Source organism: Balaenoptera borealis, assembly GCF_965194805.1.
Source record: "Balaenoptera borealis genome assembly, chromosome: 1".
Lineage (NCBI taxonomy): Eukaryota > Metazoa > Chordata > Mammalia > Artiodactyla > Balaenopteridae > Balaenoptera > Balaenoptera borealis.
Genome location: NC_138860.1, coordinates 155,736,670 through 155,760,099, shown reverse-complemented (window position 1 = coordinate 155,760,099; position 23,430 = coordinate 155,736,670). Strand labels below are relative to the sequence as shown.

Below are 23,430 nucleotides of genomic sequence, written 5' to 3'. Positions count from 1 at the left end.
CACACATATGCATGCAGGTGGGGGTGGGGAAGTACTCTGAGAAGAGGTCATCAGCTCCAGGGGCTAGATGCTTCAAAGGTGAGGACCATTGACCCGTGCTAATTAATAGAGATGACTTGCTCAGCGCCCACTGAGAGGGAGTCACTCTTCTTCAGGTCAGTGGGAGGGAGACAGCAGGAGAGGCAGAGGCAGAGAAGGGGTCAGAGGAAGGGAGGAAGAGCCCCAGGGCTGGTGGAAAGTGCCTGGGCCGGGGCAGAAGAGCAGCAGAACCCAGCCTGGAAAGAGAAAGGGAGGCTGATGAAGCCAAGGGCAGCCAGCCAGGGGTGGTGGGCCAGTGCGTGCCACCATCGCTGGGCACTGCTTGCCTGGGTCCCTGAAGTGAGAGGAGGGGCTGTCCCAGGGTTGCAGTGTCTTCCCCCCAGCCCCCAGCCCCCTTGTTTCTTCTTGCAGGGCAGCCTGCATTTCTCTACCAGGCACTCTCACCCACGTGGACAGAAGACAGACTGAGCCCAGACTGCAAGCTCAGCCAGGCCAGGAGAGAGGTGTAGGCTTTGCAAGACCTGGGGAGCCCTTCTTGCATCACCATCCCTGCTGGGTGACCCAGCCCTCAACCACCAACACACACACACACACACACACACACACACACACACACACACACACGCTCCCACACAGGTGTGATGTCAGACAGTGTCACCCAAAATACTCCCACACTCGCCATCTCATGCACGTAGCCAGGCTGTCTCACCCACAGTCACTCATATACTCATCCAGCCCCCCATCCGACACCCTGTCTCCACAGACATTCACAGGCACCCACAGTCTCAGACAGTCTTTTGTTCACAGTCACGCACTCCTCTCCCTGGGGCTCCCTTCCAGGTCTCCAAGCGGGGCTGGTGCTGGGATGATGAAGCACTCCGCCGCAGGGTGGGAGGGCCGGAGACTCCAGGGTGCTGGGTCAGAGGCCCCGCAGTCCGCTCCTCCCTCCTGCGCTGCACAAGGGCTGAGGACGACTCCAAAGGTGATTTATTAAGGAGCGAGCGAGGTACAGCGGGAATACACGGTGCGGTTCACACCGAGACCTTCAGGGTGGGAGGAGCCCCCTCCCCACTGCTCCCTGTCGGCCCCCAGCTCAGCTCCCCCCGCTCTAGTCAGGCAGAAAGGGTGGAGTGTGCTCAACACAGCTCCATCTTAGGGATGATCTGGCTCAGATCAGATCCTCCCCCATTCATCCCAAAAGGTCATGTTGGGGTAGAGACAAGGAGGGCGGGGAGGGACAGAAGGGGAGCGGGCAGCCCTTCACAGCAGGCGGGGACAGGAGACAGCCCAGGCTGAACCCCTCCTTTTTCCCCTCTTCCTCCCACCTCTTGGGGGCGCGGGCCTCGCTGAGAGCCCCTCAGAGTGGCTCTGCTCACAGTGCCCAGGCAGGGAAGGACCAGCAGCCCCGTTTCCGGACGTCTGGGGAGTGAGGTAGACTAGGGCCCAGCAGACCCCACCCTTTGAGGGCCGTGCCTGGACGCCATCGTCACACTCCCCCCTCCCTCCCCCGGAAGTTCCAGAGATGGGACAGAGGAGGCCACCTGTGCCCAGCACCGGACCCGACCCGTATGAAAATTTTCTTTTTCTTGTCTCTCCTCCTCCCTCTCTTTTTTTCTAATGGCACTGATGGGAGGGAACCGGGACAGGGGAGTCAGGGCCGGGGACCCGGGCGGCTAGGGGGCGACGCGCTCCCGGGGCAGGTCGCGCCGGACCCCGTCGGCGCGCGGCGCGTAGACGGCTGCGGGCGAGGGGGCGTCCAGGGCGAAGGGGCCGGGGCTGGGGCTTGAGCGGCCCGACGACGCCGCCGAGGCGGCGGGGCTGAGCTGCACGGCCGTGGTGTCCTGCGCCGTGCGCTCGCTGCTCTCCATCTCCAGCGCCACCCGCCCGCCGCCCCCGCCTTGGCAGGGACCCGCGGCCGCCGTCGAGCGCGAACGGGGCGCGGGCCCGCGACGGCGGCTACACACGCAGCAGGCCGCGAAGAAGCCGAGCGCCAGCACAAGCAGAGCCGGCCCCGCGATGAGCGGCGCGTTGTGCCCCGGGACGAAAGAGGCGAAGGCGCCCACCAGCGTCACGTTCACTCCCGCCAGCAGCACGCACAGGCCACAGGCGCAGAACAGCGCGGGGGACGGCGGGCCGGGCAGCCGGCCTTGAGCGCGGCCCGCGGGCGCCCGGGCCGGGGGGCCCTGGCTCTTCTCCGGGGGCGGCATCGGCCTGGGGATTCCGGGCACTCATCCAGCTCCCTCCTGCCGCCGGCCCCGGCCAGCCCACATGTCAGGGGCTCAGCTCACAGTAGTCCTGTGGGCACAGAGCAAGGGAGAGGTCAGCAGGGCATCTGGGCTTCCAGCCCCATTTTCGGTTCTGTGGTTACATTCAGTGCCTGGGAGTGCAGAGGCCATGCCGTCTTGGCCAGCCCCTGTCTCTGCCTCTGCCTTTGGGAAGCAACGGCTCACCCCCCCATGGGAAGAGTCCCTTATCCCACCAGGTCCCTGGAGTTCCTCGTGGCTAATCTTGCCATCTTCCCTCCCTCCCCACTTCCTTATGTCCTCCAGACAGTCACAGGTCCTCCACCTCCTCTCCTCCAGGAAGCCTTCTTGGGCTAATTAAGTGAGTAAATAGGTGTAAAGTCCTCGGCACAGTGCCTAGGTGCTCACTGAGTGATAATCATGATCAGTAGTTCTAATCAGAGGCCAGGTGGCAGCTCTTGGGACTTAGATAGCTTCCTCCCTTGAGTGGTGGAGGCCCTAGAAATCATCTGCTCTAGCCCCAGCTCGTCCAGAAGAAGAAACTGAAACTCAGAGAGATCTAGTGATTTACCCAATATCCGGGACCGGGACCTCATGACCTGCTGCCTGGCCTGGGCGTCACCACCCTAGGCTCTGATAGGCATAGCAATGACATTAACTTTCCTGAATATCGGATGAGGCCCTGGGGTGAGTGACCACATGAGAGTGAGGAACTCCTGAAGTTTTAGATGGTCAGTAAGAAGAGACAGTCCCTACATGGGTTGGGCTGGAGCAGACCCAAGGCCCCGGGTCCTTACCAGACTGGGCATTCTATTAGATTCCACTCCTACCCCCATCCCATCCCCCAGGAGTCTAGTGTTGAACCTGGACTCAAAAGCCCAATCACTGGGTACTAGGATCCCTTTCTAGGATTTTCTCCGTTGTATCTGGTTGTGGGATCTATCACTGGATTCTGTAATTCTGGGAATGCATACAGAAACAAGGGTAATGTCATTAGAGTCTGGGGAGTTTAAGACTTCTATTTGAGAATTCTGCTCTATAACATGAAATCACAGGTATTAAGGCCCTCAAAGGATGAGATCATAGCCATGGAGCTGTGTTAGAATTGTGAAAAAGTGTTGGAAAAGGGCTCTGAGTTGGGGTGGGAGGGGAGTAATTAGATGGGACTACTGGTTGGCATGGAGCATGCTGGATGAGTAACGGAGCATGACCTGGACAAGTGGCCTAACTCTCTATGCTTCAGTGTTAACACCTGTAATGTGGGGCTAATAAGAGAACCTACCTGATAGGGTGTGGTGATAACTAAATGCTGTAAGCTAAATCAAGTGCTTAGAACAGTGCAGGACATAGTGAGATTTCCATGTTAGTCATGTCGTAGTGGTGGCTGATAAAGAAGGGGCTCTAAGGTCTCAGATCTGGGGGGGTCAGTCATGTCAAGTTTGGAAACAGAACTGTTAGTCTGTCCCTCAGAGGGAAGTGCCTCAGGGACAGGCCCTAAATTATCCTTCCTGAGTCCAAAGCCTGTACACAGAGGAGTTGGAGAGAATTTGATGATGGGGTGTGTGAAAACGAGGACTAGTGCTGGGGAGGGGCAGCTCAGGTTGTCACTCTGGGCACAGGTAGGAATCAGCTTGGCCCAAGCAGGTCAGAGGGTCTGGAGGCCACCTCCGGGCCTGCCCAATGTGATGACTCCAGGGCTTCCTCCCCTGGCATCACAGTGGGAGGTGGCACCAGGGGAGGTGACAGCTCTCCTGCGACTCCAGCGAGAAGCTCCTGGCTGACACACTAAGCTGGCAGGAATTCAGAAATCCCCAAATCCTGGCAAAGAAAGCATGTGTTGACCCTTGAGGGCATCTACCAACCACAGGTTCCTCAGGAAGCTCCATATTTGCATGAACCATCTTTGATCTGCAGCTGTTGGTTCTGCCAGGCAGCAATAGCAGCCGCTGAAGGGGTACAATTTACTGTTTTTAAAGCAGCTTCACATCCATGACATCACTGAATGATACACCTGCTTGATACTTATTAACAGCCACATCTTACAACTGAGGAAATGGAGGCTCAGAGAGGGAAGTTGATCTGGGTCTAGTAGCTGGACTAAAAGGAAGACCAGAATCAGAGAACACATGGTCTAGTTCACACCGTATGCAATCGTGCTTCATTTTAAAGAGAAGGGTTTGATCCCCTTGGTGTTGATGTGGAGGTAAATCTCAACACTTTCTTCCTGTTGCCCTCAGGAGGGGCTGTGAGATTCCCAAATTTCACCCCTTCTGTACCTCATCATTATCTGACACTGTCCTTCCTATGGGGAAGGCTCTGTCTGAGGCTGATGGAGGGAGCCCCTGATGGAGGGGATAGTGTCTGGCCTTTCACCTTATCTCACGGCAGACTCCTGAAAGCTGACACTGGACAAGGGTCGGGGGGTGGGGGGGCGGCCTAGGTGGCTAGAGGATCCAAGGCTCTCCTTTCTTTTCCCTTATAGAGAAGACTCTTTATCTTTGGGTTTTGGCAGTTTTACTATGATGTGCCAAGGTGAGATTTTCTTTGTATTTATCCTTTGTGGGCTTCCTGATGGCTTCCTGCAATCTGTGGCTTGATTTTTGCCCATTTTGGAAAATTTTCAGCCATTATCTTTCCCCCTATTCTCTCTCTTCTCTCCTTCTGGAAACCTAATTGCATACATGTTCAACCATTTGACATTGTCCCACACATCTCTTATACTCTATTCTGTATTTTCTAGCCTTCCCCCCCCACCGCCCCCCCACCCCATTTCTCTCTGGCTATTTTTCTAACGATCTGTCATCCAGTTCACTAATCCTCTCTTCACCTGTGTCTTCTCTGCTGTAAAATGTCTATTCAGTTCTTAATTTCAGTTGTTATAACTTTTCAGTTCTAGTATTGCCACTTGATTCTTTTTCATAGATTTCAGTTTTCTACTGAAAAACTCTCTCTTATGTATTTTCTTGAACATATTAAACTCTTTGAAGTCCATGTCTGAAAACTCCGACATCTGGATCTCTTGTTTCTATTGTCTGTTTTATTGCTTTTGGTTTTGGGTCATTAAGTCTTATCTCCTGTAATGCCAGATCATTTTTTTATTAAACGCCCAACATTGTAGAGATAGCTTGAGGCCCTGGATGATGTTGTCTTCCTTTAGAGAAGATTTACTTTTGCTTCTGACATGCAGCTGAAGAAGGGACAGGCCCAATCTAGGACTGCACTGACTGGGAGCTGTGTTTCAGTCTTCCTGAGTCTGGTCTATATCTGGTTAACCAGTACTCCCAGAGGATAGCCTTTTGGGGCCCCCAACTAAAAGCTGGAGGTGTTTAACTGGGCCTTTCCCCTTTTTAAGTCCTAAATTCCAATTTTGACTTCCCAACTCCATGGCCACTGCCCCCTACAAACTGGAAAATGCCTTAAGGGAAAGAGTGAAATAAAATATTACTTCTCTTCTCTCCAAGATTTTGGCCCCTCAAGTCCTTACGGCCTTGGTAGCTCTCCCATGCCTTTAAACAGATTTCTTAAATGTTTAATCCAGCCTTTTTAGTTACCCTCAGTGAGTGAGTTGGTCTCATACAAACTAGTCTTTCTTAGCCATAAACAAGTCTAGATGAGAATCTGAAATTAGCACTTTCAGATTGCTAACCAAGTTAGTTGTGTTATGTTGAGCACTTTGCAATAACATCTAATTTAATTTTCACAGCATGAGATTAAGTATTATTGTCATATCCCCATTTTATATATGAGGATATTGAGGCACAGAAAGATTCAAGTTTCCCAAGACCATGGAGTGGCAGTGGTGGTGCCACTGGTGTCTTGACACCAAAGCCTGAGTTCTCAACCCAGTATAGCGCTAGGTTTGCTAAGTGCTTGTTGAATGACAGAAGCACAGGGCACAGGCTTCTGTAGATAAGCTCCTGTAATCAGCACTTATGCTGCTCAAATATCAACAGCAGAGGAGGACAGGGTGTGTTTTGTGTGTCTCTTAAGGAAGGTAAACTCACTTTGCTCCTTCCTTGGCTTAGCACACTCAGTTCAACTAAAGCAAATACCAGCCCAAGGGCTGAGCTTCCAGGGGCTAATTGCCAACGAATGATTCTTACCTGCTCCTGGGAGGCAGAACTGACTCTGGAATACAGACTACTCCCAGAGTCTCCACCCCAGGCAGAGAAGAGGCTAAGGGCCGATTCCTGAAGTTGCCTCCACCTTGGTTAATTGGGATCTGGAGCACGCAGGGGTGAGGTGTTGAGGTCGTTCAGCTATTGCAATTCAGTCTGCAGCATCATTTCCATCTGGTGGACTGTGGCCCTCCAGCTGGGGCTGTTGGATACTGTTTTGTAGCGAGTGCTCTGGCTTGCTCTGCTCTGGGTGTCGTTGGTGCTGTTCACCAAATCTTTTTGGTACTCCCGCCTTCTGAACACATGTTATGATTGCACTTTCTGGCCAGTTTGTGATTAGGTGGGGCTGTGTGACTAGTTCTGGCCAATGAATTGTGACATTCGTCACTTCCAGGATGGAGTATTTAATTTCAGAAGCAGGACCCTCCGAGTTGGTTTTATTGCTATCCCTTCAAATATCCCTTCAAACCCTTTCTACCTCATCCCAAGGCCAGTCTTCAACCCCATTGCCTGAGCAGGAGGGAAGGTCATTGCTCTGAATCTTAAGTTTTAGAATTGGAACCTTCTCTTTAGTGAGCACCCCAAGCTGCTGAACCTGTAAAGATCATCTCGTTCAATTCCTTCATCTACAGAGGGGGGACACTGAGGCTAGGTGTGAGGAAGTTCAGGGAGGGAGTCTGTGGCCAAGCCAGACCAGAACCTGGCCTTTTCCCACAAAGCCAGGGCTCTGACCATTGCCGTTCAGCTGCGCATGACCCTGGTCAGGCAGCCAGAGTCCCCCCTGCCCTGCCTTGGCCTGGGAGACCATGTGGACTCTATTTGGGAGTCCAGGCCATAAGGCAGTTTGGGGCAGAGGCAGACACTAGGGGCTGGGCCTCAGATAACCAGGGTTCTTGACTCTGGTCTAGTTGGGCAACTTGGGAGGGCCAGGGGCCCTCTCTGGGCCTCAGCTGCTGAATGTAAAGGGAAAGATTTAACCAGATTATTGACTCTGAATCTGTCCTCCTGCTGCTGATGGTTTGTGAAGGTGGACATGGAAACCAATCAGAAATTACTGCCAATATATCAGAAGATCTCAAAAAAACAGTACATTATCTGTAATATGGCTGTTCTTTGCTTTGGGCTGGGATTAAGTCATTCCCCTCACCCTGCCCTGCAGAAGTAACCTGCTGCTCTGCTGTTCAGGGTGGGGGTAGGGTGGGGGGTGGCTCTGATTTTGGGGAGAGGGGCACTCACGTCGAACAGCAACTCTGTGCTAAGCACTTTCCCTGCACTAACACGTTTAATCTTTCCTATGACCCTGTGAGCTGTTGCCATCCTGAACCCAGTTCACAGTGAGAAACTGAGGCTGGGAGAGGTGAAGAACATTCCCTGGTTTACTCAGTTGTGATAGGTAAAGCTGGGATTTGAACCCAGTTCTGTCAGATTGAAAAGCCATGTTGTTTCTGCTACACCAGAATTTCTACTTACAGAAGGTATAGAGATATTTGATTATTTTAAAACTTAGTAATTGATTATTACTATCCAGCCAATCATCAACAAGCTTGGGGCCCAGGGAGGATGGTCCTCATAGGTGGATGCAGAGCTCCTAGAGAGGGGGTCTCCGTCTGAAGCCCCTCAGGTCAGCCTGCCCCACCCAGTCCCTGAATCTGGGATGTCTGTGTTGTTCTAGAGCAGTTACTTGACCAGGGGCAGTTGCCAGGCCTCCTGGTCCCAGGTTCCTGCTGCAAGGGTCCAAGAGCCTCTGGGCAAGGGGGCTGGGGCTTCCGTCCAAGCATCAGGCACTGGTCCCAGCACCCTGTCTTCCATATGAGATTGAGTCCCTTATTTGCTCAGTCTGAGCTCTTTCCCCTCACTGTGAACCCCTCTGTTTTCCTTAGCTTTGGCCCTTCTGTTCCCCTTCAGTCCCAGAAAGTCTGGGCCAGCTCCCTCCCCTGGCCTCCCCATCCACCCCCCTCCATTCCACCCCCATCTTCAGGGAACCTCCCACATCACCATTACTCAGTGCCAGCTTATTAACTACTCTGGAAACTCTCAGCTTCTGCCAACTGAATTCTGCCTCCTGGGAGCCCCCAAAGCTGCCACCACCCCCACCCTAGCCAATCCCACTGCTCCCCTACTTCTGCCCAGGCAATAGACATGCGAGAGAGTGCGCGCGCGCGCACACACACACACACACACACACACACACACACATGCACAAGGCTCACCCAGATTCTCCAGGCTGGAAACAAGAGAATGAAGAGAATGAAATCTGGAGGTGTGGCTTCCCAGCTCCTGCGTCCGACACCTGGGCCCCATGATCCTCATCCCTGAGTGCATGTGCACACACACACATCACACGTGTACACTCAGTGGCCAGACATATCCAGAAACACACACACAGATGCATTACACACTGAGAGCTGCAAACACAGGCCAACACATAGCCAGACAGAAAGACACTGAGTTGCCTGCCTATCTGGTAGAAAGAAGCTGTTGCCCAGCAGAGGTACCTCTGGAGACTTCTCTTTGCCTGGGAGTGTGGAGGTGGACTGCAGGTTGGCGGCAGTGGAACTGCCCTTCCTGCCCACCTCCTTCCAAGGCTTTGGGAGGCGCTCTTTCTCCTCCAGCCCAAGTCCCCTGAGGGACTTCAGCATCCTTTGCACAACTGCCCCACCCTGCACCCTCTTAGTTCCTTGGCTCCTCATTTCCAACGCCCAATTCCTCCGTTCCACCCCAACTATGCTCCCCCCATTACCCCAAGGACCTCATCACCCCTGTCATTACCCTGAATCCTTCCACCTCTGAGAAACCCAGCCATCCTACTCTTGACTAAACCCCATTGCTACCACTATAGAAACACCTGTACAGCACCTACTATGTGCCAAACACTGTTTTAAGCCCTTTATATTATTAACTCACTTAAGCCCTATGACAACCCCATAGATAGATGCTATTGCCATCTCCAATTTTGGATGGGGACAAAGAGGCTCAGAGAGGTTGAATCACTTGCCCAGGGTCACAGACATGGTGATAATATGTGGCAGAGCTGGGATTCAGACCTAGGCTGTGTGTCTTCTAAATCTGTGTTCTTCACCACGACTCCACAGCCTCTTGCTGTTAACAGTGCTCTGATCTAATGCAATCCTGGAACTCTCTACATTTTCTCCATGAGCCTCTTGCCTCTGCTGCTTTCTGCTTCCACCCGAGAACCCCCACTGCCTTACTTCGCTTACCCTCTTGCAGTTTACCTTGTCTTGCAACTTGTTCCTTTGTCCTTCTGCCAAAGCTGCCCAGTGATGCCTTGACCCTGCATCAGTCCAGCTTTCTGTCTCCTCCACGTCTGTGCCCAAACTGCTAAGCTTTGTAGGTGAAAAGAAAATCACCAGCTGGACGGCAGGGCCCTCGTGCATCCCTGTCTCTGGCACGACTCAGGGCCTCAAGGCTCCCGGGGAACGTCCCCCATCCTAGTCGGTGCTCAGCCCTTCTCACCACGCCTGCATCTCCTGGAGGCACTCGAGCCTCTCCTTCTTGAAACCAAACAAAGCCCCCACCTCCCCCACACCTGCCTGCATCTTGAGAGCACTGTGTGCGCTCCCTACTGTACCTCCTTCTCAAAGGTCAGTCCACTCCCATCGCGCTTCTGTGCCACCGCGCTCCGAACCTGCTTGCTCCAAGGCCGCCAGTCACCTCCTCGGTGCTGAATTCAGTGAGGACGGTTCAGTCCTTAGCTAACTTGACATCTCCACAGCTTTGGACCCCTGAACCCTCCCTCCTGGGAACATTCTCTTCCTCTTGGAAACAAGCCCATTAAACTTCATCTTCTCCCACAAAGCCCAGACTCCCAGCCGGAAACCTGGCTTCATCCTTGCTCCTCCTCCTCCCTCAGGCTTTCCCCCCCACATTTCCAATCTAGTCCGTCACCAGCCCTGCAGATTCTTCCCTCCAGGGATCTAGAACCCATCCCTTCCTCTCTAGTCTCACTGCTACCCCACTCCACTCTCCTCCCCCATCGCTCCCTGCTGAAACCCCTCCTGGGCTCTCCCAGCCCTGGCTCCCTCCAGGCAGCCCTCTAGATTTTGCTGGAGCGGAGCAGAACTCGCCAGGTGTGGTCAGGTGGCCACGCTGCTCCTGTTGCCTCTACTTTCACCTGGCTAGCTCCAGCTCAACTGTCAGAGCGCAGCTGGGACGTCGCTTCCTTCAGGAAGCCTTCCTTTGCCTCCGTGATTGGGAACTGCTGTGTCCAGGTCTGTCTCCCCCACTGGTCTACCTTGAGGACCAGGATTATATCCACCTTGTTTGCTGCCACATCCCCACTGGAGTGTCTGGGTCTCCGCAGGTGCCCAGGAAATATTGGTTAGACAAATGGTTAAGGTCAGAGGGGCCACTGCGGCCTGCCTTTATCTGTCTCTTGGTTTTGAAGTCACTCTGTGCCCGCTTCTCCCTATTCCCTCCTCACTTTGGGTCTTGAGAGGGTGTGGTGGACAGCTGGGTGGGGACTGGAGGTGAATTCTAGGGCAGATTCTCACTGAGTTAAAGACCAGGGAGGGATCAGGGTAAAGCAGAGGGGCCCAAGGCAGCCTCTCCATGCCGTGTGTCCCCCTTCTCCTGTTTCCCTCTCTGTCGTTCTCATCTCTTTTCAGAGAACTGTGCTCAAGGCTACAGGTGCTTGACCTCTTGTCTGGGCACTACTCAGTTCCCCTGGGGTTTAGGGCTGGATAGAGTATCTCCTCCAATCCTAAAGCTACCCTCCCCATCGTCTCCCTTCTCCTTTCATCCCCTTGCCCTCCCTCCAGCCTCCCCCAACGCCTGTAGCTTGCACTTGCCTGAGCCGGCCCAGTGGACACTTCTCTGCCGGTCCTGCCCCGGGAACCCCCAGGGGAGGAAGGATCCCTAGAGAGGAGGGCAGCCAGGGGGGCGCCGACTTGGAGGGGGTTGCTTGGGGGAGCGGCGGCTGGCCCCCCTCACTCACCTGGCTGGCGGCTTGCAGATCCCGGGCTTAGCGGGTGGGCGGGGGCGTGAGGGCGGAGGGGCTCCAGGGAGCAGCTCCCGGGGACCCCGAGGTGCCGGGAGGGCCCTGGCTGTGGGCTGCGCCGGTTCGGAGCACCCATCTCAGCTTCCTTGCGGCCCCTCGGCTCCCTTGGACCCCCCACGGATCAGCGTTCCCACCAAGTCTCTCCTCTTTGGCTCCAGCTCCGCACCGCCCTTCTCCCCTCCCCGCCTCTAGGTTTTAAGCTTTTCAAGCGCCTGGCAATGAACCGCCAGCCGCCCACACACTCTCCAGTCTGGACTTCGTGAGTCCGGGATGGACACATTGCCGTTCACTCTAGAGCGAGGGGTGTAGGTCTCACTGGCTCTGTCTTCAGTTTCTGGCGGATTCCCAACCCTGGGCGGGGGTGGGGCTTGGGGGGCGGATGGGAGGAGGATGGAGCCGTGGGAGCAGGAAGATTTTTCCAGGGATGGGGCTTGTTTTCAGCAACCCTTCTCCAATCACCCTCCACAAATCCTGCATCCTAGAAAGAGGTGTGGCCACGAGCCCCTTATACAGCTCCTGGTGGGATTTGGTGGGATTTGTAAGGGTTTCTTTGGGGGTGGGAGCGGGGAGGGAGTGCTTGGCCTGCCTCCAGGCTGGACTGTGTTGGCGAGGACTGGGTGGGAGTCTGAGGTGCTGATTTTCCAGGACCTGGGGGAGTTCAGCTGGAGGAGCATCTCCAACCCCCCCTTCATTCATTCACTCATCCATTCATAAATCCGCCCTGATGTGAACCACGTGCCAGGCAACCTTCATCCTGACAGTGGCCTGGGAGGGACCACTCATCTTCCATCTGCAGATGAAGAAACTGAGGCTCGAGGCCTCACAGTCTGTTGCCCAGGCCCTGGAGGGGGGAGGGGGGTTGCTGAACCAGTATGTGAGTCTTATCCCTAGACTCCAGCTCCAGCCTGGTCAGTCCTCCAGGTTGGCCCAGTGGGGATGTGACTTCCAGGGGGCTGCCTGGACCAAGCACTCCCCACCTTTGGTATAGTCTCAGCACCCAGCCCAAGGCTGGCTAGGCACACCCACAGTTGAGGTCAGAACAGGGCTATTGTATAGAACTGATTTCATTTATTGAACAGACCGCTGTCCTACAACCTGTCCCTGTCCCCCCACCCCCAACACGGAATGGAGGGTTCCGGACCTGCTCAGAGGGGAGAGGGCGCTTTCCCCTAACACTACCCACCGCCCCACTCCTGTCTGCTTGGCCCAAACTCAGCTTCTTCCAAAGCATGGATGGGGAGAAGTCACGTGTCGCCACGCAGCCACTACTGGGACCAGGTGAAGGGGGTGGGGGTCGGGGTAGAGATGCAGTTGGGGAGGAGGTATCTGGACACTCACCTGGACTGGGGGAAGGGAGTTCTCAGGAAGCCCATGGCAGGGGAAAGAGAGGAAACAGGCCCAGGCCTTGAGAACTCCCAGAGTTTCAAGGGTCCTTGGAGCCCCACCCAGTTCTTCCCCAAAGGACATAGCTCTTGCCTTTTCACGTGTTCATTTCCTAATTTAATCCACTCTGATGCCCAATGCTGCTCTGTGCCTGGCCCTGCCAGGCATCTGGGATACCATAGCCCTGCCTGGGGGAGATCATGGCTGGGAAGGGTTGATGGTGGGTGAGGGGGGGACCACAATCCCTACAGCTCAGGCACCACCTTCCCCACTTCCACCCCATCCACCCCTAGGCATCTCTTTGGGGTGCTGCTGGTGAGGAGGAAGATGGACCGGAGGAAGCGTTTCCTTACTGATCAAGGAAACCAAGCCTGAGTTATTGTTGGTGACGATGATGTTGAGGAAAAGGAGAAGGGAGAGGGAGCAGGTGGGAGGGAAATGCAAGGAGGGGAACACTGACTTCCCTCGGGCTGGAGGAACCAAAATCTCCCCAGCCCACCAGCATTTGTGAAATTTGTTCTATCCATGGAGGTCTGTCCCACTGTGGTCAGGGAGCTGGTCCCTGGGGCCTGTGCAGAGGGCAGCAGAGGGTAGAGCCATGGGTGGGGAGAGAGAAGAGGCCTGGATGCGAGGTTTGGGGCAGTCTCTCACCATGGGACTTGATGAGTCCTTTTCCTGCAGGGCCTCAGTTTTCCCATCTGTACAATGGGGTGCTCTCTCCTGCTTTTGGTGTGGTTTTCCAACATCCACTGGGTACCTTCCACATGCCTGGCCCTCAGTGCCCCCACTGTCGTGAGGGGGAAATAGACAGAGGCCACTCAGAGTGCTGGGGGCTGTGATGGAGGGGAGCCCTGGGGCTGTGGGAGCACAGAGAAGTCAGGGAAGGCTTCCAAGAGGAGGTGTCATCTGCACTGATCCTTGAAGAATGAGACTCTTCCTAGCTTGTCTTTCGCTCACCGACCAGGACAGAGGCCACATGGAGAAGATGTCTCCATAGAGGTCATACAACTCTGCTTCACCCTGAGGTCGCAGGTGTATGAGGAGTGGCGTGGAGGGAGGAGCAATGTTTCCTGTACAGCCTGGCTCCAAACCCTGTACATATGTGGAGCCTTGAAGTGGCTCTCCCGGGAAAGCCTAGGGAATTGTTTTTCCACTAAATTTAAGCCATTTAACATTTATTGAGCACTTACTGTGCACCCTGATGGTAACTGGAAAAGGGCAATAGACAGTAGGTTTAAACAGGATTAGTAACTGTTTTGTGAAAAAGAATACTTCAACCTGCCTGGAGGGTGTCGAGAGAGGGAGACAGAGGCTGGTGGAAGAGGATGAGGAGGGCACTGTGGTTAAGGGGACACTTAGAAGGAGGCCTTTGAGGGTGGGGGATTTGATAGGCAGAGAGGAGCAGAGTGGGGGGCATCCAGGAGAACACAAGCCAAGGCTTGGGGGCTGGAACGTGTTTAGATGGTTCCGGAGCAGTGAGAGGGTGGGGAGAAGAGGAAGGCTGGAGGTCTTGTTTGCAGTCAGATCATGAAAAGCCTTAAATAGTGAAGTCAAACCCCAAGAGTCTCAGCACAGGGCTCAGCTCAGGAGACACCTCCTCCTGGAAACCTCCAGGCCCGTGCGTCACCTGGGCTCCTGTCAAGGCAGCGACCATTTTGTTTTTCTAGGCTATGCCGCTGTCTGGTTCACTGCTGCTCAGGGCCCGTTCCTGAGGAACTGCCTGGAGCTTTTGATATTCAGGGGAGTCTGGTCCAGGCCCTCCGTGCAGCCCGTGAGCTCCTGAGGCCCAGGGCCAGGCCCAGACCTGGTGTGGTTCCTGTGAGCCTGCGGTTCACTTCCCTGGCCAGGCTGGAGCAAGAGACTGGGGTATCACTGGGCCCCAAATTCCAGAAGATCCAGCCAGTAGATCAAAAAGGGAAGAAAGCTGAGCTGCAGTTCAGAGAGAAAATCCAGGTCAAGAGCCTGAAACCAGAGACACCGTGGTCCAGGCCCCACCCCACCACAGGGAATCCATTTCCAATGGCCTTGGTGAAAGCAGTTCTGGCATCTCCAGGACCTGGTTCATCTCTGGTTTGGACCCAGGCAGGCTCTGAGATTGGGGTAGCGGGTGGGAAGAGAGGGCAGGGCAGGGGGCAGCCCGTCAGCCCCTGCCTCAGCCCTCCCCAGCCCCCCGGCCCCCTGGCTTCAGCTTCTCCAGGGTTCTGCTCACGGTGGACAGGCTGCTGCGGGCTCCTGCGGGAGAGGCCAGGACAGGGCTTGCTGAGTAGACAGGTCCCGGGTCAGAGCCACCCAGAGGGACCCGGGGTCAGAGAGGGCTAGAATGGGGAGGGAGGGAGGCGCGGGTGGTCAGAGTGGCCCTTCTGGAGGACAGCAGCATGGTGTGGGTGTTAGAGGCAGGACTCGGGGCTGAAGGCCTGGTTTCTGGACGCACCACTTCCCGGCTGCCTCACGTAACCTCCCTGTGCCTCAGTTGCCCCATATATAAAGTGGGGCTAATTATAGCACCTGCCTCATATGGCTGTTCTGAGAATGAAACAAATTAACATATGTAAAGTGCTTGGCACGGTGTCTGGAATGGAACCTTCTGCTGAGTACTAGGCACTACCACTGGCAGCAGACCCTGAGGGTGGAGGCATCTTTGAGAAACTCTTGCTCTGGCATCTTCCAGTGTGTGGGGATGAGGGAGGAGGGAGATGCCCAGTTTCAGGTACCAGGTCTCAGGTCTGAGAGTTGGATTCCACAATGGGAGAGGAGAGTGAGAAAATAAGTGGGCCTAGGGGAGGGAAGGGGGCAGTGTGGTGCCCTGCTGGGCCTGACAGAGAAACCCTGGGGACCAGAGGAGCTGAGCTCAGCTGGGAGCAAGAAGGGTTTTGACTAAGCTCATGGAAGAAATACCCAATGCTGCTGCCTCCCTGTGATTGGAGAAGTCCCCTCTGCACTTCCCTCAAGGTTTCTTTGGGGCCCCACAGAGCTGTGCACCCAGAGGGGGAAGATGGCAGATGGACTCTGGGATTTCTGGAACTTACCTTCTTTATTACCACTGGCGCTGGATCTTCCTTCCCCGTGGTCTGGCCCTGGCTGGGGGTGGATTCTCAGGCTCCCTGTAGGATGAGACCACCCCAAGCCCCCTGGTTACCAAGCCATTCTCAAATCAAGTCCAGCTTTGGGAAGGGAAGTCCTTCTTGTTGTCTACTCTCCATCCCTGCTGCTGTCTTTGCTCCACTACATTCCTTTACGTCTCCCACATGATCTGAGCTGATCTGGGGAGGGGAGCGAAGGTGGGAGAAATGGGCACTGGAAGGAGAAGGTGGCAGATTTTTAAGGAGGTGGGGGTCCCGGGGAGACCCAGGGATACGTAGCCCCACAGGATTGATGGAGATGGGAGCACATATGTGGGGAGCTGAGAAGAGGAGGGGAGCTGTACAAGGGTCCTAAGGTCTCACACACAGCCAGTACCAGCGACACACGTGGGCTCGGCTCCACTGCAGAGTGGGCCACAGACTTACAAACAAAGTGTCTCACACAGCCTTTGTCAGGGAGTCTGCTGGTGGCCGGGGAGAGGACTCACCTATCGTAGGCAGGATGTGGTCCAGGTTGAACCGAGCCTTCAGGAAGGGGTAGGCAAAGATGAGGAGCCCTGAGAAGAGAGACACAGAGGGGTTCCGTGATGGGGAGGGAGCCTGTTTAGTTTGAGCTGCATGAAGCTGTGGGCTGTGAGCCTGGGGGTGGATTATGGGTGAGCATGGGAGGAACCCGAGTGGCAGGGTTGGGACTGTGGTTGTGTAAATGCAGCCTGTGAGTGTGTGCGTCGGGGGTTCCCCAATACCCGGCCCCAGGAGGGGTTGGGGAGCAGTGCCTTCTGCGGAAGGGGCTACAGGCTGGGAAGTCCCAGGCCCCTGCCTCCACACCGCCCAGGTGATGAGCAGGTGGCTTTCCTCCTTCCCAGCTGGCTGGAAATGGGCCCATTGACACTCCCCAACTCTCTGATGCACCCCCCTCCCCTAGGGCCCCCAGGGCAGGGCTGGGGGTGCTCCTCAGTGTGCTTTTTAGTCCAGACCTGGGGAGGGGGTAGCAGAAGAGCGAGTCCTGCTCTGCTCACTCCCAAGGGTCTGTGGCCCTTGGCCTGAGTTCACAGGTACAGATGCCCAGAGTCCACCAGCCTCGTGCTTCTGGTTCTGCTTGTGGCCCAGGGTGGTGGAGTGGGGCGAGGGATGGTACCCAACACCACTGTGGGGAGGTGAGTGGGACTGGCCCAGATAGACAGATAGATGCCTGGACAGACATACCTGCTGCTGCGACATTTGGGAAAAGAAAAGGAAGCCCTCTCTCTGAGCTGGATCCTGTCCTGGCTCAAGGAGGGCCCCACAGAGAACTCTGTCCTCTTCCACCTGCCCCCCATCAACTCAGCCCCAACAGGCTTATGAGTCCCAACACTAACCCAAGAGCCCAGGGCTTGGGACTGGGAGCCGGAGCTCGAGCAGCCCAAGAGGGGTGGTCGCCAGCTCCTCCTCCACATCTCCTGGCCCCTGCAGCGTGCTGTGGGAATCTCACCCCAATCTCCCTCTCCCTCCCCGTACCCCCATGGCTGCCTTGCTCACACCTCTCGCTTCCGCTTCCATCCTCCCCAACCAAATTCCTGATGACCCAGCCCTTCCCTCCATTCCTCGTTCACCTGACCATGGCCCCAGCTCCCTCTCCGAGCCCAGCACCTGCTCACCCAGAGCAGCGGCACCAATAAAGATTCCGCCCACAGCAGCTGCAGCTTTGGACACGGAGACACCAATGATGATGCTGCCGGCCACCAGGCCGAGGGCCACGCAGGCCAGCTGCAGGCAGCGGAAGTCTCTGCTGCTGATGGGGATGTCCATGCAGGCCCACCCGGCCAGCGGAGCCTTTTCCCCTGAAGAGCCCTGGAGGTCTCAGTCCTCTCGGATGTCTCCTTGCTGGAGCTCCACCTTTAGGGAGGGAGTTTCTGGGCAGTAAGGTTCTGGGCTGGTAACCCTTGGCTTATCTGCAACCCTATCCGACAATAGTCTTAGCTAGGATCTCTCCCAGGTCGCCCCAGCTTACTCTTCCTCCCCTAAAGGCCCCTGAAGCTGGAAGCCACTCTCGGGACTTCTGCCTGGTCACATCCTGCCTTGGCTGCCAGAGTTCTGGAGAGCTGGGACTGCCCCACGGGGTCCTCCCCTGCCAGCCTCCTCTCGGGAGAGCTCAGCCCGAGCTCCCCTGCCCAGGACCTCCTGCCCCAGCTCCCTGGAGCCTGCTCAGCTGCCACTGAGCCTCGGCCTATTAAAGTTTAAAGCAATGGAGGTGGGAGGGGCGGTGGTCCAGAGGACGTGGCTTCCTCAGAGATGCAGGCAGCAGGAGGTGCTGAGTTATTTATGAGGTCGCAATGTGATCTGCTGCCCACAGGCCCACTAGGGCAGTCAGCCCAGGTTCCACTGTTGGTCCTGGACGGGGCAGGATGAGCGGGTAGCTTCACAAGCGGCTCGGCAGCCAGAGATGTGAGGAGACTCCTTGGCCACATGCTCAGGACCCACTCTGCTGTCCCTTTGGTTGGAGGTGCACCTGGGGGCCTCTGCTTGGGGACTCAGAGACGGAGGCATGGAAGGAGACCCGGACGAGGCTCAGGAGACAGGAACAGCGACAGGGACAGGAGGAGGAGGAGTGGGAGAGGGTCCTTCCAAGTCCCCTCGCTAACCCCGCCTCTCCCCCCCCCTCCCCCCTCCCATCAACCTCTGGGCCCCCAGGCAGGGCTGAGAGGTCCTAGTTTGAGGACGATCTCAGGCGACCCTCTTCTCCTCAGGTAGGCTTCCTTTCAGTTGCCAGTGGGCTGAGAAGGTGAGCCCTTCCATCTGCCCTGGGATCCCTGGCGGGGGGCTGACAGGGAAGAGCAGTGGTGGGTGCAGGGGTGGGAGGAAACACACGCAAGCTAGGGGGCTAGGGCTGGGAAGAGGAACTGGCAGGGGCTGGGCGTCAGCAGTCGGGGTCAGGAGACGGGGACAAGGCTGGCGCCGCCTGACCTCCGGGCTGAGCTCTGCCCAGCCTGTCTGACCTACTTGCAGAAGCCACCAAGTCAAGGCCGGGCAGCGGTAACCCAGCCCAGCCCGGCCCCGCACCCCAGTGCCAGCCCTCATCACTAATTGCATTCTCTGGCCCTTAATGAATCAGCACAGTTCCCAGGGTCCCATCACCAGCCCCACTGGCCTCTCTTTGGATCTCCCATCTCTCCCCTCCATGTCTGCCGTCCGATGCAGCCAGGCCCAAGGCCTCTGGCCTCCACCTGCCTCCACAGCTCCTCCTGCCACACACCCCCCACCCGGGGCTTCTCCTCTGTGGCCCTTCTGCTGAGTGTGTACCTGGACTCCGCCATCTGGAGAACCCTTATTCTGCAGGACCCTGCTTGGGCAGCCCCAACTCTGCAGAGCCATTCCTGATGGCACCTGAGTGGCTGCATCCCCACACTGAAGTGCCTGCCACCTGTCCCTACGCTCTGTCTCCTCTGTAGACGGTGAGCCCCCTGAGGGCAGGTTCAGGGAGTGAGCACCACTGAATGGATAGAGGGCACCTGGGCTGGGCTTCTGGACACAAGGACAGAGCTCGGGGAGGGTTTGGACCTGTATGACCACCTCGGGTTGGCAAAGAGGAGGGCCGCGGGCACCATGGGACCTCTGTCTCTAACAGGAGGCTTTCCTGGGTGGGGGTAGGGGTCTGGGAAGGCCAGGGTCATCTGACTGAGCTTCAGCTGAAGGAAGGCCCTGTCAGGAAGCTGGAGTGAGGCCTGGGCGGGGACACGTATGAACTCAAAGGTGTGAAGAGAGGAGGGGTGACCGCCGAGCACCGATGGGCCCCAGGGCCATGTTCCCGGCCCCATACGAGGAAGGCCCTGGAGGTGGGCATCCCAGCCACAGCTGCTGCTGCCAACATCCCTTGTGCCTCTCGCCAGGATGAGGTCTGATTATTCCTCTAATTAGGCATCAAATGACAACTCATGTCTCTGTCACACATAATTTATCCCCCACTGACTAGTTTTAGAAGGAGCCATCAAAATAGTTGTCCATGAAAACGTGTTCCTGAGACATGAAGCTTTGGGAACCTGAACACCCTCCACAACGCCCCCGGCCCCTATTAAGTGTCTGCGTAACTCTGGCCGGGCAGGGCCTGTGCCGGCTCCTCTCCTGCTGTCAGGCTGAGGGCGACGCTCCCAAACCATCAGCAAGACAGAGGCTCCCCGGCCACATCTCCGAGGTGGGAACCTTGCACTGTGGGCCTCACTTTGCTCATCTGGTGAATGGGGATGGGGGTGGCAGGGGCCACAGTCAGGGATGCCTGTGCATTGTGAGTTTCAGATTCCAGACACCCTGACCTCTAAAAGCTGGAGACAAATTCTAAATTAGAGTTTCCTTTGACACTGTAAATCTCTCAGGGCACAGAGGCAGAGCAGAGCATATGGAGGAGAGACACATTAAGCCACCGTCAGTTACAAGATCACAGAACCTCCCAGCTCCTTTCCAGAACAGATGGGGAAACTGAGACATGGGGAGGTGGAAGGACGGCTTCAGAGTCCATGATGGAACCCAACGTCCAGATTCCCCGCTCAGCTGGGAAGTACGCTAGCACATCTCTAAATTATCTTATTTGAGGTGGGAGGAATTGGCAACCCCATCATCAGAGGGAGACATGGTGTTCAGAAGAATCAGTCAAGGCCTGCGTCGTTCCCGCATTGACAGGAGTGTCACTAAAGGCTACTGGAAACTTGTGACACCTGCTCCTCTGTTGATTACAAATGTAGAGAGGGAGACTTGCCAATTCTTTCCTCAATACTGGCCGTACCAGCTCTGAAAAAGAAAGTGCATGCTTGCCCTTGGGTGATGAGCTTACTGTCACAGGTGGATGAGATGGGAGCCCAAGGCTCTAGAGCCTGACCACCCCACACTTCCCCATCCCCAAACTCAGAGCCCTCCTAGCTGAAGCCTCGGCCCTCCAGGCCCCCGGATCCAGAGTGTGGCTAGGCCGTGAGTCACTGCTGAATTCTGTCACAAAATCTCTTTGACAGGGAGGCCAGGGCTGGAGGGTGCCTGCCTATGCTCTTTCCTTCCCGGAAGCACCAAGTCCAAGGGTGGCATGGGGGTGGGGAGGAAGAGTGGGTGAACAGGCCTCAGCTTGGTTTAGTTCTGTTTATTTTCCTTGAGGGATGAGGACCCTGGAAAAGAGTTTGATTAATTCACCGATCCCCTGGGGGACAGGCAGCTTTCCCGGACTATTTGGAAGCTGAAGTCGGGGAAGTGGCTTCCAAGGCAACTGCTACCATGGCAACAAGAGTGCCAGCCGTTGGGGGGACCTTGTTTCTCGCTGCTCCCCTCAGAGCTCAGCAGCTGGAGCAGTTGGCATGGGACTAGGGCACTGCTGTTCACCGAGCTGGATCTGGAGAGGGGCAGTCAGCCAGAAGGGAGGAGGGGCCCTCAGAGCTCAGGCAGGTGGACACTTGGAGGGAGAAAGACTCCATCCCTGTACCTGAGCCCCCAGACGAAGCTCAGACAGGAGTCCTCAGGGTCCACTTGAATCAGGACGGGCTGGGGCCGAGGCCTGCCGAGACTGGATTTGAGGCAAGAAGCCTGAGGTCCAGGACACTCCAGCCCTCTCCTAAGGGCAGCCCGCACGTGAGCCCTAGAGCTGGGGCTCTGGCTGCCACAGTTCCAGGCCCCAGAGCCTCCCTCAGCATGTCTGCCTCTGCCCAGCACAGCCAGGCACATGGCCTGGTCCCCAGAAAGGGCAAGGGACTTCCCAAGGTCACCTAGTGAACAGCGGTAGAGGAAGGACTAGGACCCAGGGCCCCAGCCCCCAACCTGGCTCTTCCCGCGGCATAACAGCTGCCCTGTGGGGACAGGGACCCCCGTCAAGAGGGATAGAGCAGCCTGCCAGCAGGAGGATCCCACAAAGGGCCAGAGGCCAGCCCCGTGTGGAAAGGCCAGACACATCTCCACCCACACAAGCCAAGAAAAAGGTTTCTTCATCTTCATCACTGGGGCCCAGTTGAGCAATTCTGCCCCAGGAGACAACAATAAAAGTAAGTACAACCATCACGGCTACCGTAATATTTATTGAGCACTTACTATGTGTGCTTGGAACTGCTCTAAACACTTTACATTTATTAATTTGTAACTTTCACAGTAGCACTAAGAGGTAAGCACTAGCCTCCCCAATTTTTGGTTTAAGAAACTGAGACCCTCAGAGATTGTGTAACTTGCCCAGGGCCCAAGGCCAGTAAGTGGAAGAGCTGGGATTTGAACCCAGGTAGCACAGCTCTGGGTATCAGGTCTCTCTGGGAAGAATTCTAGTTCTACCTTCCTAGCTCTACAGCTGTGGGCAAGCTATTTTTTTCCTTTTTCTGCTTGGTTTTTCATGTTAAGTGGGGTAAAATAGCACCTTACCTCATATAACTGCTCTGAGAATTAAATGAGATAATGCCTGTGAGCTTCTCAGAAAGTACTTGTTACTGAGTAAGTGCACAATAATGCCAGCAAAACTGAAGTAGGCACAGTAGCATTTAAGCAGAGCTGTGGATGAGAGAGGCCTTGCCAGGTGGACCTGGGGAGTGGGATGGGTGGAATACTCGGTCCAGGAAGCTCCTGTAAGTCACATCCCTGCTGGGTCAACCTGGAGGATTGACCAGGGTGGGGTTGGAGTCCAGAGACAAAAGTCACACCCTGGTTCCCAGTCCCCAGGGACAGGGAGACTTTGGGTCAAAAGGCTCAGATTCTGCAGGCCAATTTATCCAGCCCATCCCACACCGGGTAGATGAAGAAGGGACGTGAGGATGTTAAGGGTTCCTGCAAAGGAAGGACCATCAACAAAAAGTATGTCCTCGTTGACATGGAGGATTCACAGTGTAGAACACCTGGCAGCCTGGCCCATGACCTGCCCCCACAGGGAAGAGCCCCGCTCCCCATCTCGGCTCTCTGCTCCCCCAGGGAGCAAAGCTGGCAGCAGCGCCCAGTCTTCTGCTCTGACACTCAGAGCTCCCTCTGCCACCTCCTTGGGAATTTCTAAAGGCGCTCCTCATACAGTGCTGTGAGTCTGGTTCTGAGGATTACTAAGGCAACGCGCACAGAAGCCTTCTGCTCGAAGAACATGAGGGCTGTGGATCGAGGTGCCATCTTTCTTTGTTGCCAACTCTGGCAGGACAACCACAGTCCCAGGCACACGACGGAGCCTCAAGAAAGGCTTAGCGCTGCTTCAGACAGACGGGACTCTGCTCCACTTGGGTGGGTGGGCTGGGCTGGGTACAGGGCACGCCTGTTAAAGCTGCTTTTTGAAGCCAGCTTGCGTGATGGTTGCTGACACGGCCTCTTCCACTGGATAGGGAGAGCCTAAAAGGCAGAGGCTGTTTCCCACTTATCTCTGGGTCCTGGCACAGAAAAGGAGATCGACAAATGTTTGATGAATTGCATTTCCTCACCTAAAAAAGAGAAGCAATGATCTCTCCTTCACCTTGTGTTATGGATCCTCTGAAGTGCTATATTCAGAGGTCTCGACAAGGGGCACCCCCACTCGGCTGGACCCAGCCCCTCTCTAGAAGGCCTGTCTCCTCCTCAGGGTTGCAGGTAAAGAAAGGACCACCAGGAAGGCA

At 55.9% G+C, this 23,430-nt stretch overlaps 2 protein-coding genes across 7 annotated transcripts; both read right to left on the bottom strand.

Annotated features, from left to right (window-relative positions):
• Positions 1–618: 618 nt before the first annotated feature.
• On the bottom strand, positions 619–11,749 carry TMEM275 (transmembrane protein 275). 3 transcript variants are annotated; one of them, XM_082379039.1, is made up of 2 exons: positions 9,634–11,749; positions 619–2,334 (listed from the first exon to the last, which is right to left on the bottom strand). In XM_082379039.1, the coding sequence occupies exon 2, from the start codon at positions 2,244–2,246 to the stop codon at positions 1,713–1,715; it is 534 nt and encodes a 177-aa protein (XP_082235165.1). In that variant the 5' UTR covers positions 2,247–2,334; positions 9,634–11,749; the 3' UTR covers positions 619–1,712. The 3 variants fall into 3 exon arrangements, with proteins under 3 accessions (XP_082235165.1, XP_082235166.1, XP_082235164.1); XM_082379040.1 differs by having other exon boundaries at positions 9,990–11,749; XM_082379038.1 differs by having other exon boundaries at positions 11,355–11,749.
• On the bottom strand, positions 2,252–23,350 carry KNCN (kinocilin). Of its 4 annotated transcripts, none has more exons than XM_082379083.1 (4): positions 17,518–23,350; positions 16,369–16,437; positions 15,827–15,901; positions 2,252–2,334 (listed from the first exon to the last, which is right to left on the bottom strand). In XM_082379083.1, exons 1-4 carry the CDS (start codon positions 17,666–17,668, stop codon positions 2,324–2,326), a joined length of 306 nt encoding a protein of 101 aa, XP_082235209.1. In that variant the 5' UTR covers positions 17,669–23,350; the 3' UTR covers positions 2,252–2,323. The 4 variants fall into 4 exon arrangements, with proteins under 4 accessions (XP_082235209.1, XP_082235211.1, XP_082235210.1 ...); XM_082379085.1 differs by lacking the exon at positions 2,252–2,334 and adding an exon at positions 11,894–15,032 and having other exon boundaries at positions 15,827–15,928; XM_082379084.1 differs by lacking the exon at positions 2,252–2,334 and adding an exon at positions 11,894–15,032.
• Positions 23,351–23,430: the final 80 nt, after the last annotated feature.

What these genes read in the sequence shown, in the direction of transcription:
- KNCN (XM_082379082.1), bottom strand. Translation starts at nt 17,668, where the DNA reads ATGGACATCCCCATCAGCAGCAGAGACTTCCGCTGCCTGCAGCTGGCC. An exon ending in TATTGGTGCCGCTGCTCTGG is followed by an intron (nt 16,438 to 17,517) that starts GTGAGCAGGTGC and finishes CTCTCTTCTCAG; the next exon opens with GGCTCCTCATCTTTGCCTAC. An exon ending in CCACATCCTGCCTACGATAG is followed by an intron (nt 15,902 to 16,368) that starts GTGAGTCCTCTC and finishes CTCATCCTACAG; the next exon opens with GGAGCCTGAGAATCCACCCC.
- TMEM275 (XM_082379039.1), bottom strand. Translation starts at nt 2,246, where the DNA reads ATGCCGCCCCCGGAGAAGAGCCAGGGCCCCCCGGCCCGGGCGCCCGCG.